Source organism: Microtus oregoni, unplaced genomic scaffold (genome assembly GCF_018167655.1).
Source record: "Microtus oregoni isolate MIOR12 unplaced genomic scaffold, Mior012 000012F_ref0000307, whole genome shotgun sequence".
Lineage (NCBI taxonomy): Eukaryota > Metazoa > Chordata > Mammalia > Rodentia > Cricetidae > Microtus > Microtus oregoni.
Genome location: NW_024543071.1, coordinates 26,863,016 through 26,880,506, shown reverse-complemented (window position 1 = coordinate 26,880,506; position 17,491 = coordinate 26,863,016). Strand labels below are relative to the sequence as shown.

The 17,491-nt window shown below is 35.6% G+C and overlaps 1 protein-coding gene across 1 annotated transcript; it reads left to right on the top strand.

Moving 5' to 3' along the window:
- Window positions 1–1,416: 1,416 nt before the first annotated feature.
- Window positions 1,417–10,864, top strand: LOC121454130 (tear acid lipase-like protein). The gene is made up of 9 exons (XM_041661335.1): window positions 1,417–1,518; window positions 1,727–1,844; window positions 3,446–3,644; window positions 4,802–4,911; window positions 5,071–5,207; window positions 7,588–7,731; window positions 8,485–8,556; window positions 10,094–10,165; window positions 10,625–10,864. The coding sequence occupies exons 1-9, from the start codon at window positions 1,417–1,419 to the stop codon at window positions 10,862–10,864; spliced, it is 1,194 nt and encodes a 397-aa protein (XP_041517269.1).
- The last annotated feature ends 6,627 nt before the right edge of the window (window positions 10,865–17,491 follow it).

Sequence of the window (17,491 nt, the reverse complement as noted above, 5' to 3'; positions counted from 1 at the left end):
GATTCAGTCAGAATTCTATATAACTCCATCTTCATATTGATTACCATAAAGTTCCTCAGGAGACCAGAATCATATTTAAGGTTTTAAATAAAAATCTGTTTTGACAAGTCGTCATTGTCCCACCTAAAAACTGAAAAGCTTTATTGTTTATGATACAGCGTGCTCAGTCAATGAGGATGTGAGAAGAAAGATTTTAACAGGTGAAAAATCTCGTGGTCAACAGTACAGGGTAGTGGTTTTGGAACAATGTCCACCTTGAGAGCTTACGTACTAGTTTGACATAGGCAAATGGCAGAGTTCACTGCATGTGCAGTCACTGCACATTATATAAAAGGACATCCAAAGAATGCAGTCACCCAACTGTTTATAATGAGTGGGAAGGGAGGAATGGAAAAAAATTTCTTCTGGAGTTCAGAAAGCCTAAAGAAGCTTTATTTGACAGTGAGTATGTGACCCTGAAATTATAAATGTCGTTGATTTTAATTAGCAATTTAGATGGTAATAGGTGGAGTTTATATTTATCTTAGGTAAAACGTGACTTAATTAGAAATTTATAACTTTGATTACATTGCTAAAATAATTGTTTTCATTAAAAATACATTTTCTCTCTTTTCCCACTTGTTTGGGGTCTGGATATTTGGGAAACTAAGGAAAACTAAGAAGGAACAGAAGCCAACACACAGTATGCTTGTGATGATGCAGGAGTCTATCTCTCCCACAGTAACTTAGATAAGTGGGTGATTAATAGAATAGTACCAAGAGACAAGCATTGTGATCAGAACCTCTGCAGGCAAGGGGATTTGAACCTATATTCAATGTTTATTAATGGCATTTGTAAATTTTGAAGATGATTTCAGAATACTAGTGGAATCCTTGCGACAGTGGGAGCTACTGAGAAGGCCATGCTGACAGTGTATATTGTGAACTAGACACAGGACTTCTGAGCTCACAAGTTCCAGTTCAGATGACTGCTCACTCTGTTCTGTGTCACCATGCCAGCCTATCCACCGTCTATCTTTCCTCCTTGCCTCTCTCTCTTGTCACACTGGAAGAGGATCTGCATACTCAGGAGATTTTCATCAAGATGAGAAATATTCTTTACGAAACTATGTCATTTAGGGCGTCCCCTTAGTGTTTTCTGTGAGCTTTTCCAGGAAGACTGGGGTATTTCATGAAAACCTTGCTGGAAAAGAAAGAGAGAGAGAAATGGCTTTTATGAGAAATGAGTCAATAATCTTTCATTTCTTCCAAGCTGTTCTTTGAGAGGGAAAGAGGCACTGCTCAGACTCTTATGAGGTGATGGGACTAACTTTCAATTTGGAGGGTTACAGGTGGACTAATGTACTTCCAGTAAGCTGAGCTCACACTGTGACATTTATTACAGCATGCTAACTATGCTTTCCCAGCAGATTTAAAATGCAGTTGCTACTGCAAACATTGTGCATCCTCCTTACACTGGAGAAGACACTCTGCTCCCTTAAACTGAAAACCAAGAATCCCGAAGCCAATATGAATGTTGTAAGTTCCTATTGTCCCTGAGAAAAATACTTTGCCACTATTAGCTTCACTCATTCTTTTCAAAATGCTACATTTATTATATATTGAATGTTTTCTTTATATAGATTATATTACTCCAAACCAAAAAGAAATTCTGTTTTGAGAATCATAGCAATAGCCAACTAAGTCACTTATGAAACTCAGTACTTTGAAATATTTTTTTTTCTAGAGCGAGGTGATTTCCTACTGGGGTTATCCAAGTGAAGAGTATGAGGTTGTGACAGAAGATGGTTACATCCTCTCAATTAACCGAATTCCTTATGGGAAAAATGACTTTGGTAATTCAGGTAAGATTTGAGCGAGAGGAACATATACTGAGCTAAATACAATCTATCCAGGGCTCCTTAATGCTGCTTGTAAATTTAGTGACTCAAAAGCTCTCCAAGTCTCATATAAAGAGGTTGTGAGTGACACCTGGCTTCAGTTCACCAATATTGTAGGAAAGGTGAGTACAATCTGCCTAGAATTTAGCTTTCTGTAATGAAGAAGGGGCCAGTGCATTCAGGCACCCTGATTCTGTAGGTTAATGTGGTTAGAAAGAGAAAGTTCTCCCTAGACTAATGTATTTGAATCCTTGTTCATCAGTTACTGACATGTTTGGGACACTTTAGGTAGTGCAGCTTTGCTGGAGGAAGTGCATAGTATGAGGCAGACTTGAGATGAAATGTATCAAGTCTCTAAGTTCTCTCTCTCTGTTCATGCTTGTGTTGGAAGATGTGAGCTTCTAGCTTCTTGTTCCTATGGCTTTTTCTGCTGCTTGCTGCACTACCTCCATGTCATGATGGACACTTGTCCCTCTGGAAACATAAACCAACATAAACACTTCCCTCTATAAGTTACCTTGCTCATGGTATTTTATCAAAGCAACAGAAAAATAACTAATACAGGTGCTTTAGGTATTGGGTTAAAATCATCATTACTGTTTCTGAGGACAGAGGAAAGCTGTCCTGCTCTGGGTCTAGATCTTGGGTCTCAGACTGACTGTACAAATACTGGACAAGTTCAAGTTTCCCCTCCCCCCTTAGTAATCTGTATGGAAAGTTTGGGGTCTAGAATAATCCCCTTACTAATCTCTTTAGAAAATTTTGGGTCTAGAGTATTCCCCTTAGTAATCTGCTTAGTAATGTTTTGGGTCTAGAATATTCCTACTTACATATATTTGTCATTGATGCTAAAGTGTCATTAGATAAAAACTCCTTATCAGAAAAGAACATGACAGTGAAATTCTAGAAATAAAATATATTCAGTAAGTGTATTTCTGTAAGAGTAAATGGAGCAGAAGAAGGCCATAAGATCTTACAACTGACACAACTCTTATGTCTTGAAGAATATGGAATAGTGTTTACTAACATGACATGAAGTGTAATAAAGTCTTAACTCACCCCTTTGGGTTACAAGTCAATTGCCTTCAGCTGTACAATGATGATTTCAAAATTCCATTGAAAAGTATCTTCTGGGCATGAGAGTAGGCAAACAGAAGGTAACGAGATTTATATGAGCAAATTAAAATTATTTACATGCGGAAATGTCATAGTTCACCCATGGTTTAACACACAAAAATAATGGTAGTGGTAACAATAATATCATTAGGAGCTTGAAGATGACTCAACTCATTAGTTAAGAGCACTGACCATTTTTCCAGATTCAATTCTGAGAACCTACGCGGCAGATCACAACTAATTGTAACTCTCTCTGTAGGGAATCCAATGCCCTCTTCTGTCCTCCATGGGCACCTGGTACAAATGTGGTATATAGGCATATATACAGCCTAAACGCCAATACACATAAATTTAATAAAGCTACTACAACCAATAATAATCGTAATAATATTACTATCACTACTACTACAAGTAGTAACATCAATACTTTCCATTTTTTTTTCTTTCAGAACCAAAGCCAGTAGTTTACTTGCAACACGGATTTATAGCAACGTCTGGCAGCTGGGTTGCCAACCTTCCCAACAACAGTCTGGGCTTCCTGCTGGCAGATGCTGGTTATGATGTGTGGATGGGAAATAGTAGAGGCAATATCTATGCCAGGAAACATGTGTACATGGACCCTAATTCTAAGGAATTCTGGGCATTTAGGTAGGAAGAGATACTTGGTGGAGTGTGTTATTCCCAACAGCTGTGCTCATGTATTAGTTTAGTTTGATTTATGTATGTGAAGTGCCTTTGGAAGCCACAGGTTGATCAACTACCTCCTTTAAGTGATCACCACCATATTTTTGGAGACAGGGTTTCTCACTGAACCTGCGGTGTCCCAACTCAGTGGATTGCCTGGTCAGCAAGCTCCAAGGAGTCTCCTTTATCTACCTCCCCAATGCAGGGATTTCCCACTGCTACCACTGGATCAACTTTTATTGTTACCTGGGTTCTGGATATTAAAGTCCTTTGTTTGCATGGAAGACATTGTACTAACTGGAAAATTCCTCCAGCTAAAAGTGTTGAAGATTTTTGATGTTAACATTAATTCCTTGAACTAGAATGGAAACTTCCTTAACATGTCTAATTGTCAAGTATGTGTTTTAACTTATTTATAATAGCTTATGTATGACTTTTATTTTGCCTATTAAGATAAAGTAAAAGTAAAATATGCAATTTATTGACTAGACCCTTGCCACTCACTTATCTATTTCTTTGCCCATCTACATATTGCTTATAAAATTTTTCATACAACCTCCTGAATACAAACAATATGTGCAATCTTATTATTCAAAACTTAATTTTACCCAAGTGAAAAATCGTATTATTTTTAAGGAGAAACAGGGGCAAAGCAAAATGAAGATGGTTAAATTCTTCCATTAATTAGAAAATGTAGTTGAACTGAGTTCTGATATATCAGTCGTTCAATATCCAGATCTTTTGTGGCATATTTACAGTATTCTGTGAAAATTAAAATAGTTTATGCTTCTTATTCACAGTATGGAAATATTGAATGTTGTAATATTATAGAATTTTTAGTGTAGAACAAAAATGCTCTGAAATTTAGCTGAATATTTATCTGGCTAGGGCCATAGCAAGTTTTCTCAGCTCCATGCTCTCTTCAGAATCACAGGAACATAACAGGTATTTTGAGGGCACGAATGAACTGGCAGTCTCAAGCAGGGACATAGACAGTATCTGATCAATGTTCTCTTATACCCAGAACTCACTCACTGGGACTCCTAAAATCATAATTAAAACACACTGTAAATTCTAATTACTCATTAGTAATTAAGATTTTTTATCTGCTTTTAATGCAGTCATGATGAAATAATAAAATATGATCTTCCAGCCACCATTGATTTCATTCTTCAGAAAACGGGACAGAAACAATTGTACTATGTCGGTCACTCCCAGGGAACTATTATTGGTATGTTGAGTAAAATCTGACCATATTATGTTTTGGAGAAATAATGAAATTTTTTAAAAAATAATTTCATTGTTAGAAATATCAATTACAAACTTGTCAAATGACACAATTGATTTTAAGTAGGAGAAAACTCTAGTCTCTTACTTTACTTTCTTTCAGCATTTGGAGCATTTTCATCCAATCAACAACTGGCCCAAAAAATCAAAATCTTCTTTGCATTGGCTCCGTTTTGTACTGTCGGATACACAACAAGTGTTCTTCGGCTCTTTGCATACATCCCACCAACAGTGTTCAAGGTTTGATTCTCTTGACTGTATTTCAAGAAGTAGAATTGACATGGTTTTCAGAATGAGGAAGAGTAGAGTTAATCGGGAGAGGAGAGACACTGATGCAGGCTTGTTCTGATTGCTCTGATTTTTGAAACTGGCCACAGCCCAGCCCGCTCTGTAGCTGGGGATGCATCTTTGAAGGTGCTGAATTGTCAACCAGGTTTTTCTTCTTACCCATCTGTCCTCCTTATCTTTTGAAATCATAATTAATGCTTTCTATCATATGCAAATGTGTTGCCTGTATTTTACCAACTTCACCATCATCACCTTTAATTCTTCTAACTCTGTTTTAATAGAATGAATATGTTTTTTTTCATTCACCACGGTCTTGCCACTGCTTACTCTAATAACTGTGTTCTGTTCTTGAAGTTATTATTTTAATTAGATGGCTCATGACATAATCTGTAGTGGGGGGATGTGATAACAAAAGATAAGTAAAGCCTTTGGAAATTATACATCTAAAGCAGCAATAATGGCCTTTTTCCTACCAAAATTGCTTTTGGTCATGGTCTTTATCATAGCAATAGAAAAGAAACTAAGACAGTGATATGTGTGTGTATGTGTGTGTGTCTATTAGCGTGTGTGCTCATGCACAAATATCCATTTGCCACAAACCATTTAAGAAAGTAAGGTACTACTTGGGGGTGTAATTTCTTTATTAAGGTGTAATCTTAATAGTATTAATTTGCATTTGTTAACTGACTAGATATTTTGCTTCTTTTATCTACCAATCATCTAGTCTTCATAATTTGAAAATTATTTATTTTTGTTAGTTCATTTATTTATCAGGTTCTTTGTAGGTTTTTCATTTATTAAGTTTTTGTAAGGTCTTTTCTTCTACAAGTTTTCCTTTACTTCCTTGATTAGATTTATTCCTAAGTAATTAAATATTTTGGAGCTAGTATGAATGGGATTTCTTTCAAACCAATTTTCTTTTCACTGTGTTCATAACTGGCAAATAGGAAAACTGATAACTGTGTTTATTCATATTCTTTCTTGCTAATTTTCTGAAAATGTTTATTAGTCCTGAGAGTGTTATGGTTGATTTTTAGGGTCTCTCATATACAAAATTGTATTATCTGCAATTATGTATAATTTGACTTAATCTTAATATTCCTTTGAATATAATATATATGCTTATATTATATATCCCTCTTATTTACTTCCTTTATCTTTATTGATTAAGAATTGAATAATTATATGAATTAAAAGGGAGAAAGTAGGCAACATCGATTCATTCCTGATTTTATGACAATGTGAGTTTTTTTCTGTTTAGTACAGTCATTGCTGTGGTTTGTGATAGATATTGAGTTATGTTCCTTCTAATGTTATTTCTTGGGTGATTTTGTCCTGGCAAGCCATTGAATACTGGGTGTTTTTAAAGAGGCTTCAGCCAATTTATTCCACCCTAGTGTTGTAGCTGCTTATATACAAAGAAGGATTGATAGTCAGGTCTTGTTTCTCAAACTGATGAAGAAGCTGGGGAGAGAAGAAAATGATAATCTAACCAGGTCTCACCATACATCACCCTCAGTAAGAGACAGCATTTCCATAAACACAATAGGATTTGGTGCCTGCTTTTGAAAAGTCCCAAAGATATCATCAATTGACTCAGACAATTTTAAGGAACTCTCACTAAAATTCCCAAAGAATTGATTTGAGGTAGAAGTCACATACCTGACAAATTTAGGAAATTTCTTCTGTATTTTTGGAAAGAATTTGGTTTCTCTACCATTTGTATTCATGTACAGATGTTTCTTGTCATTCAAATATATTCTATTTCAAATTCCTATATTTATGCTATTTTCTTCATTAACAAACCATACATACTCATGATAAATTATTTTCTCATTTCCTTAATAATTCAGTCTTGTATACCAAATCACTCATCTCAACAAGAAAATGTCAGGTACTATGGGTATTCATTCTAATCACTTAACATCTACACGTTAATCCTTTTAATATTTTTTTAATATTTAATTTTAGAGGCTGTTCTATTTATTAATGCAATTAATTTATACATATATATCTTAATGTATTCATTACCATTATTGTTTTCAATGTTTGTTGACAAATTTGTAAACTTATGTAACCATCATAAATATGCAGAATTAATTCTAGGAAATTAATTACACTCAGAAATATTATTTTCTGGTTGAATTAGTAAAGTATTTTTAATGCACTCTATTTTATTGGAAAACTTTTCTCAATCATGTATAAAAAGGTATCATAGTAAACTAAATCACCAAATGTTTCATCAATATTTTACAAGATTACTTTTCGATCCCTTCTTTTCTTCCTTGTTCTTCTCCTTCTAACAGCTGGTTTTCACTTATGTCGTTTTCAGATACTGTTTGGTGAAAAGGACTTTTTGTCCCCCTCACAAGCCGACTATATTGGTCAGTTTATCTGCCAGAATAAACCAATTGGAACCATTTGTAATAATATATTTACGTTATTTTTTGGATACAATCCAAAAAATTTAAATGAGGTATGATTTTGGTTTTAAGTTATTTTTTGTTTGCTGATGGCTTCATAATGATTACATATTATTATCTCCAAAGGTAAATAATAAAATCTAGGCAGTTTGTCCACCCAGCATATTATTATCTTAACTTATTTTATATAATTAATGTAAGTCAACATTCACCAAATATACAATGTATGTAATCTAATGTAAAAATACACAGTCATAGAATTCATAAATTTCTCTGAATATCACAGGTTTAAGATTTCTAAGTTATATTATCAACTTCATTTTAATAGATTTGGTGTCAATAATCTTATCACTGGTCACTCATTTGAAAGGTTCTCTGGAAAAAAATATAATTTTGCTAACTACTTTCTTGCACAAAAAAAATTTAGATTACATTCTGCAGTGAAATTTCCCACTTTGCAAACTGAACAAAGGGTTAAATCACAGAAATAAAAATACTGCTTTTACTGGCTTTTTGGAACCCATTCCCTTTGGATGGACACCTTGCTAAGCTTAGGTATAGTATAGAGGTCCTTGGTCCTTTCTCAAAGCAATGTGCCTAACCCTCTCTGAGGAGTGCATTGGGGGGAAAGTTAGTGGGGAGATGGAGGGAATGGGTACTGGGATTGGTATGCAAAATGAAAAAGATAGTTTTTTTGAAAAATAAAATTAAATTAAAAAAGAAATAAAAGTTCTACTTATTGAAAGTTTCCTGTTCCTGAAAATTCTACTTATTTACTAATACACATCATGCTTCCTTCCCTCTAGAGCCGGATGGACGTGTACTTGGGGCAGTATCCAGCAGGAGCATCAGTTCAAAGTATGCTGCACTATAACCAGGTATAATTCCCTGTGCTTCCTTCTTTGATCTTTTGCAATTTGAAACATGACTTCTTTACTAGTATCTGTGTGCTTTGATGGCCAATGCATGCCATCTTTTTTTTAAAAGATTTATTTATTTATTATTTAGTGTACAGTGTTCTACCTGCATAACAGAAGAGGACACCAGATCTCACTATAGATAGTTGTAGATTCTGGGAATTGAACTTCTGGAAGAGCAACCAGTAATTATAAACTCTGAGCCATCTCTCCAGCCCCCCACATTCTGTCTTTTTAAAGTATTAACTAATACATTCTCCAATGCCAATGGATATTAGAGGGGACATAAGTATGTGTGAGCAAAATTATTTTATCTTTAAGTCCTCAGAAGTTATATTTCTTTTCAAAAATGAAATCTCATTTCAACTTATAATGTTAAATTAGCACCAATTCTTACAAGCTCTAGCAATGGTGAAAGATAGATATTTCAGAGCCCATTGTGTGGCTTTATTAATTAATAAATGTTTTGTCCTTGCTTAGTCAAAAACAAACAAACAAAAAATATTTGCACTAATGATATATTAAGTTGTGTACATTTTCAGTAAAATATATTTAACCAGAAATAATTATAGCAAATAAATTTTCCAGTCCTCAGATATAAATCATATATATCCTTGATTCTGTAGCTCTTAGATTTAATACAGAGATCCATTGTCTTATTTTAATTTCAGAAACAATATTTAGAGAGTTCCTCAATCTTTAGCAAATGTCTTTTTATTACATATGTCTGAAGGTTAGACTGCTGCTGTAGCCCCATTCTTTATTCTTCTTAACTCAGTAGAATTAACAATTATATTAGCAATTGTTTCAACACAAATCTGTCTTATTATTACGTCCTCTGTCATAGATAAAATTGAAAAGGTTTTTGTGCAGAGGAAAGTCTACAGAATGAAAATTTTGGCCACACGTCACAGTGTTGAATGAAATGCTAATTTCATGAGTTTCAAATATTGTTTGATGCCAGTTGAATTATAAATCACCAAAGAAATCTTTATACTGCTAGAAAATGGGTATTACCTATTTATTATTTTTCAAGTAAGGTTTTATTTGCTTGGAATTTACTACTTCATAACATTTTCTTTAAAATTATTTATAAATTGAAATTGATTTGCATGATATAAAAACATAATGTTATTAAGACTTGCCTTTAAAATAAGAACAATTATTTGTCAGGAAATTATAATAATAGTGATTTTACATCATTTTCAGATATTTTCTTACGAGACAGCATAACAATTTAAACAGTTCAAAATTATTAAAATATGTGGAAATTTTACTTTCCACAATGTCATCATTTCAATATTTTTTATATTGTTATAAACAGAACCTGTTGGAAAACGTTTTGTAGATACTTAGTTGGTGGCACCTGGAATTGGGGCAACAGTAGCAGTATTATGGAACACACTGAAATTTCACAAAACAGTTATATTATCACATGAGACAGTAAGCATATTGTAATTTCTGATTTATAAACAATAATATGTTTTGTCCTTTTAAGCTTATTAATAAAGGTACATTTCAAGCTTATGACTGGGGAAGTCCACATCTAAACATGCAACACTACAATCAAGTAAGTTTCCTTTATTCTAATACATTGACTCTTCCCTGTGGGAAAGAACAGATCTAACCAAATACCCAGTTTCAAAAGATGGTGGAATTGCTTTACATTTCCCAGGATTTGAGGGAGAGAGAACCTGGGATGAGCTGACAATGACGCAGTAACGAGCTCTCTGGTACAGCACTGTGCAAGGCTCATCCCTGTGAACCACGTCATTTGAATCTCACAGCTCTGCAAACCTCCAGACTTCACTGCTCCCATAATCTCATATATAAAGAAACTAAGATCTGGAGAGCTTTAAGTTTTGAAAAATCACTCAGTTTATCTGAGTTAAGGCATGATCAATAATCTATTCCTGAATGAAAATAAAAGCCAAGATTTCGTAAATAAGCTTACGGTTTAATCAGGTATTACCATTATCATTTCATTGGATAGAATTTTCATGTGTTATCTTTTCTCATTTTCCTTCAGATCACACCTCCATTTTACAAGGTGGAGAACATGAAGGTCCCGACTGTCATGTGGAGTGGCGGACGGGATACTTTGGCAGACCCAATAGATGTTGCAAATTTAGAACGTAATATCCCCAAGCTCATTTACCATAAGAAGATTCCTGACTACAATCATATTGATTTTGTAATAGGCTTAGATGCTTTTCATCAAGTTTTCAGTGAAATTTTATCATTCATCAATAAAGATCAATCACATTGAATCTTCTATGGTTTCTTGTGTGGTTTCTTTTCTGTTGCTCATTTGTTTGTTTGTAGGGATTTTTTGAAGATCCCTTGCTTTTCTCTGTATAAACAATTTCTCAGTTGTCTCTTTATTCTTATTTACTTTTCATTCATCTCTACTAGCATTAGATTTTTTGATTTGCAAATCATTGAATCGTTTTCCTAAAAGTAGGAGAATTAGTAAAATATTTTCTTCACCACAAATGCTCTCTGAGTCATGAAATTAGAAATTATTCCACTGAGAAAAGTACTCATTTAAGAGTGGGCCTGCCTTTCATATCTAAAAAGATATTCCTGAAATAAAGCAGGTCTTAAAACATCTGTGCGGAATGTCAAATCTAAAAAGGGGGGTTAACAGTGTGTTTCACTTTTTGAAAAGTCTTATAGGACGTTATCACTCAAGACTTTAGCTAATTTAATAACTCGGGAATTTCTAATTTTTACCAGGTGGTGCTAAAAGCACCTTTTTTATAGTAGGACTAACATAGAAATAAGACAAGCTGTGAGGGCCCTGAATCTTTACCATTCATTCTAAAACACTAAAACAGAAAAGGTAAATTCACCTAGGATTTTTCTCCATTCTAAATTTTGATAAGTATCCCATCACCTTGCTTGATAGGCTTAACTATGTAATCTCATCCATCAGTTTGAGAAATGGGAGAAATAAAAAGTGGAGAAAATAAAAGCAGAGAAAAGAAAAGAATGAAATAGAAGCAATAACACAAACATGGAATGTGGAGTGATGGCTAAAAACAGAAGGAATAGATATGTAATGTCTCACTCATTAGAGATTGTTTAAATAACTTTTATAAAGATCTAAGAAGACCTACACATCAATTCCTTGATTCACTACATCAAAACAACCCGCCACTCAAACAAAATTTGAACAAAACAAAGTTGAAAAAAACAGTGAGAGCAACAAGATGAAATAGTTTTAGCTATTTAATAAATATAAAAGATCTTGGGGTATGCTCTCTGTTACCAAAACATATAAAGACCTTAATTTAAGATGCCCTTCTTTATCTCATGTAATTTCTGTCTATAACCAATAGACATGAAGAAACTTCCAAGATCAAACAGGGAATGATTATGAGATCCCAGTTACTCTGTGCCACTTGTTCTACCTGTCTATTTCTTTTAACCTCTACACAATATAACTAATAGGAAGAACTGCTTTCAGTAACAACGGCAGAGATAAGGAAAGGATATAATTGCTAGGGAAGATTTTAATTTCACAGAGTTTTGTGAAGGAAAAACTTGTAATATGAAAATTCTACTGGAATGAATAGAGCTATTTTCTGGAGTTATCACCTTAGTAGAAGTTTCATCATACATTATTCTAATCATCTCTGTGATCAGAGTCCAGAGACACCTCCCTGAGCACCAAGGATCTAGTCTGTTAGAATTTTTAGAACTAATTTCTAACATCTGATCAAGCTCCAGGCTATTGACGACTATTAATATCCACCATTTATGTAGTAATCCAGAAGTAGGCATCTTGTAGATAGGGTTGTTGCTGGAAAAATAAATTAACCATAATTTGTTTGGTCAAAAAATGGCATAATTTTGTATGAAATGACATGCTCCCTACTTTTCAGAGAACTCAAGGTCCCAGAATAATATGAACTGTTTCCCTCAGTTTGAATAATTGTAATTATTCCTAAATAATTACAAATAATGATCTTTGGAGTAGTCCACGTGTAAGTATTATGCATTTCCAAATAGATTATCCGAAATGTAGCTTCTCAGACAGTGTGATGTTCTGCAAGCCCTTATTATCATGCCACAATCAGAAATTGCTTTGCTGAACTTCAGTGAGTGCAGAACAATTCTATAAATAACACTGGTGTTTAGTGAATCTAAATACAAATTTTCACTTTCTTCCTCTGAGGGATAGCAATGCAGAATGGCTATTCACTTTGTGTCACTTTTTAATTACTTCAAATCCCAATACTAGGACAAAAGGAAAGAAGGAGTAAAGGCTCCAAAAAGCACAAACTAAATCAATTCAAAGAATAACAAACCCTTCATGCCACTGTCTTTTGAAAACTCTGTTTGTAGGGGTGGAAAAAATTATTTGTTTGTATCCTGTGGAAGCACATTCTGTTCCTTCAGACAATAGCCTTTAAGACACCAGCCCACTTGGGCATGGTCTCTTACACTATTTAGACCCATGTAAAGCATGCCCAGCCTCTTTTCTGGCTGCAGGAACTAGTTGCTGTTCCCTGTTCCAGCAGAGGATTGTGATCTGCGATTCTACCCCTAAATAAATAACCCTCTATTATTCTCAATACTGAGCTAGTGTGGGATTTCTTTAAAGTGCCCATCTTCATCTGGATCCCAACCTGGGGCGTGAATCCACAACCCTGGGATTAAGAGTTCCATGCTCTAATGACTGTCTTTTGGGGGAAGGGTTGCTTGTTTGTCCTGGCTTCCCAGCCAGGAAATAACCACTCAGAAAACCATATCATTTGCAATGCTGTTTGGCCAACAGCTTAAGAGTATTTCTGACTAATCTCATATCCTAAACTAACCCATCTCTATTATTCTGTATACTGCCACATGGCTGTGGCTTATCAGCTAAAGTTCCCAGCATCTATCTCAGTTGGCTTCTCTCTGACTCCACTTTTCTTTCTCCCAGAATTCAGTTCCATCTTCCCTGCTTACCTAAGTTATGCCCTGCAAAGCAGTTTCTTTATTCATTAATGGTAATCACAGCATACAAAGGGAAGTCCAACATCATTTGTACACATTTTTTATTTCCCATTGAAATCTTTTTTATTTTTTTATTGAAAAAAAATTTTCCGCCTCTTCCCAGCCTCCCATTCCTTCCCTCCTCCCACTCTTCTCCCCCTCCCCCCACTCCTCTCCCCCTCCCTCTCCAGTATAAGAGCAGTCAGGGTTCCCTGCACTGTGAAAAGTCCAAGGTCCTCCCCTCTCCATCTAGGTCTAGGAAGGTGAGCATCCAAACTGGCTAGGCTCCCACAAAGCCAGAACATGAAATAGGATCAAAACCCAGTGCCATTGTCCTTGGTTTCTCATCAGCCCTCATTGTCAGCCATGTTCAGAGAGTCCGGTTTTATCCCATGCTTTTTCAGTCACAGTCCAGCTGGCCTTGGTGAGCTCCCAATAGATCAGTCCCACGGTCTCAGTGGGTGGGTGCACCCCTCATGGTCCTGACTTCCTTGCTCATGTTCTCCCACCTGCTCCTCATTGGGACCTTGGGAGCTCATTCCGGTGCTCCAATGTGGGTCTCTGTCTATCTCCATCCATTGCCAGATGAAGGTTTATGGTGATATGCAAGATATTCATCAGTATGGCTATAGGATAGGGCCATTTCAGGTTCCCTATCCTCAGCTGCCCATAGAACTAACTGGGGACATCCTCCTGGGCACCTGGGAGCCCCCTAGGTTCAAGTCTCTTGCCAACCCTAAGGTGGCTCCCTTAATTAAGATATATGCTTCCCTGATCCCATATCCATCCTTCCTTTATCCCAACCATCCCATTTCCCCAAGTTGCCCCTATCCTCCTCTTCTCACTTTTCTCTCCCCATCTCCCCTTACCCCCATCCCACCCCTCCCCAAGATCTCAATTTTTTGCCCGGCAATCTTGATGTAGAAGCAATGCCTATAACCCGCTGTTAGAAAAAACAATAACAAACACAAACAAACAAACAAACAAAAAAAAAAAAAACCACAACATAGCTTTCAAGATGGCTGAATGCTTGCTAACATCTCTACTGTCCAACACGAACTCCTATCAGTCTCACTTTGGATCTTTTAGATCAGAAGCCCCATGATAGGATGCACCCTGGACCCCTTGATAGGATGTTATGTTGCTAGGTTAATGCCTGTTCCTTAAATCCCGAAACTCCTTAAAAAGAGTTCTAAGAAGCTTTCCTAGATGGCTAGGTAAGCTCTAATTCCTGGAAAAGTTCAAAGGAAGTAGATGATTTCTGTCACTCTTTTCAGATTCCACGTACTCTATTCTTGTATATACTTGTAACTCATCACAAACACAATTATTCTACCTGCACATGGTGTATGACCAGTTAATAAACTTTTCTCCAGTAATAACTTGCAAGTCCTACTATATCTGATAGAAATATCTAAGTAGTTAAAGGAAAATATATAAAAATTTATTTAGACAAATATATCTAAAATAAGTATCAAAAGACTCTTATCTTTTTCTAATAATCCATATACTGGAATTAAAAAAAACCCTTAGAATACATACATACACTAGGAAAGAAAAATAGAGTTCCAAGCCATCTGCACTGCCTACTTGTAGAGTTTAGTATACTGGTGTGTTTTTGTGTGACACTACTCCTGGTGAGACATGAACAAAAGTCACCCCAGATAGAAATTGAATAACAGACCAAAATAAGGATATCACCACACTCCAAGTAGGTGAATGGATGAGATTTTATTGGGGTTGCTCAGAGAAGTAGAAATAACACAGAGACCACTGCATCATCAACTCCCACAGCTAACAAACCAGGGCACTGCACAACCTGCAGGCAGCTCCACGTGCTGAAAGTTCCTCTTAGGGAGCTTGGTTGGTCAGAGCTTCTGCAGGCAGCTCAGCTGATTTCTGCATTTTTTCACATGACTCAGTTTGCCTGAAGGAGTCTCTCAGAAGTCCTATGGTTTATTATAAAAAACTTGAGAAGTGAGGGACTTAATGAATCTTGGCAGCTTCAGGGATTTTCTGAAGCTTTTAAATTGTTTACTTCCTGTGCAAAAGGAGTTTCCTAGCAGGACAGAATGTTTTACCTTCTTTGAGAACAATCTGTGTCCTGATAAATGTCTTACTTACTGTTCTATTGTTGTAAAGAGACACTATGAAACTGTATTAATTAAATCACTGCCTGGCCCATTAGCTCTAGCTTCTTATTGGCTAATGTTATATAGTAATTTAACCCATTTCTAGCAATCTGTGCATTGCCACATGGCTGTGACTTACTGGCAAGATTCCAACTGGTGTCTGTCTCTGGTAGGGCTACATGGTTTCTCTCCTGACTCTGCCCTTTGTTCTCCCAGCATACAGCCTAGCTTTTCCTGCCCAGTTTTGTTCTTCCCTGCCATAGGCTCAAAGCAGTTCTTTATTCATTAACCAAAGGACTTCCCACACCATTTCTCCTTTTCTGTTTAAACAAAAAGGAAGGCTTTAACATAGTAAAATTAAATATAACCAAACAGGTATCAAACAAGAATTACAGTTACAATATTTATATCTACTTTATCTTTTATCATAACTAAGGAAAACTGTAATTAAAAATTCTTCAACTCCATCAAAGACTCCAGAAGGATATAATATTACCTAAGTAAACAGGAAGTGCATTGTAAGCAACTTCAAAAACTCTACTTTTGACAGAGACATCTTGTTGCCTGGACAGTCACCCAAAGTTCTCCTTTATTGTTGGGGCATCCATCTTCAGCTTACATGCCTATAGTATCCAGTAGACTTTTCTGTGAAGCAACAAATTTCAAAGACAGTTCTGCCTATATTGGCAGTTTGTCAGTTACTTTCTTCTGTGTCCTAGAGAATGCCTGGCAGACACTTTTATGAAGCAGGAACCCAGAAGGATCATCTCATCTTTAATTAATATGTAAGAGATTAGCCAATAAGAAGCTATAGTTAAAGGGTCAAGCAACGATTTAATTAATACAGTTTCTGTGTGATTATTTTGGTGCTAAGTGGCTGGGCCAAACAAGTGGCCTCCCTTCTCCAACACAATTTGTTGTAATAAACTAGCTGTCTCACCCTGGAGTAACATCATGAGACCTTTGCATGTTTTCTTAAACTCTGATGAACTCAGTGAGACAGGATTTATGACACCTAGGGGGATCTAAGAGGAATGGGATGATAATCACCCACATTATGGATATGCCTTTGCCTGCCACCACAGGTTTCTGTTGTAATGAACTCTGACACGCATTTCCTATGTTGGTGGATTGAAGCCCTTTGAAATAATAAAATCAAAACAAATCTTCCTTCTATTAATTGTTTCCATGAAATATTATAGTCATAGGAATATTAAAAGTATGGCTCTTTTCTTCACATCTGCAGCCACAATTCTGACTTAAAAGAAAAAAAAACTACTAAGCTTTTTTATAAAAATGTATATCTGAATTCTTAAAAAAAAATATCACAGGGGCTATGTTTTCTTTTACTAGAAGCAGACTCCACAGGTTTGTTTTTATTATTTTCCTATTTAGTATCCCTACACAAATGATGCTCAATATTGTAATGCCATTTAGAAAATAGAAAACTCCAAATGAGCATATGCAGAGGAAGGGTTTTTGTTGCTAATAAATCACAATGAAAATGAGTCTCTCAAGATGCTTTGGAACCACATCCTGCTTTGAATTTTTCACTTATATATTGATTTCTCATTTAAAAAGTGTAAAACTTCACTGCAAAATTTAGCAATGCATTAGGGAATGGAAGGTTTCCCTCCAGCCCCACAAGACACAAACACACAAGTGTCACATTGAAAAGCTTGTTAACATCTTGGCAAACAAGAACTTGGAAGAAAGACAGTCAGGGCAAAGCTTTTAAAGGCCACAGCCTAGTTTTAACCTCTGATGTCCATGCCCAC

What these genes read in the sequence shown, in the direction of transcription:
- LOC121454130 (XM_041661335.1), top strand. Translation starts at nt 1,417, where the DNA reads ATGCAGTTGCTACTGCAAACATTGTGCATCCTCCTTACACTGGAGAAG. An exon ending in GTATGCTGCACTATAACCAG is followed by an intron (nt 8,557 to 10,093) that starts GTATAATTCCCT and finishes TGTCCTTTTAAG; the next exon opens with CTTATTAATAAAGGTACATT. An exon ending in ACATGCAACACTACAATCAA is followed by an intron (nt 10,166 to 10,624) that starts GTAAGTTTCCTT and finishes ATTTTCCTTCAG; the next exon opens with ATCACACCTCCATTTTACAA.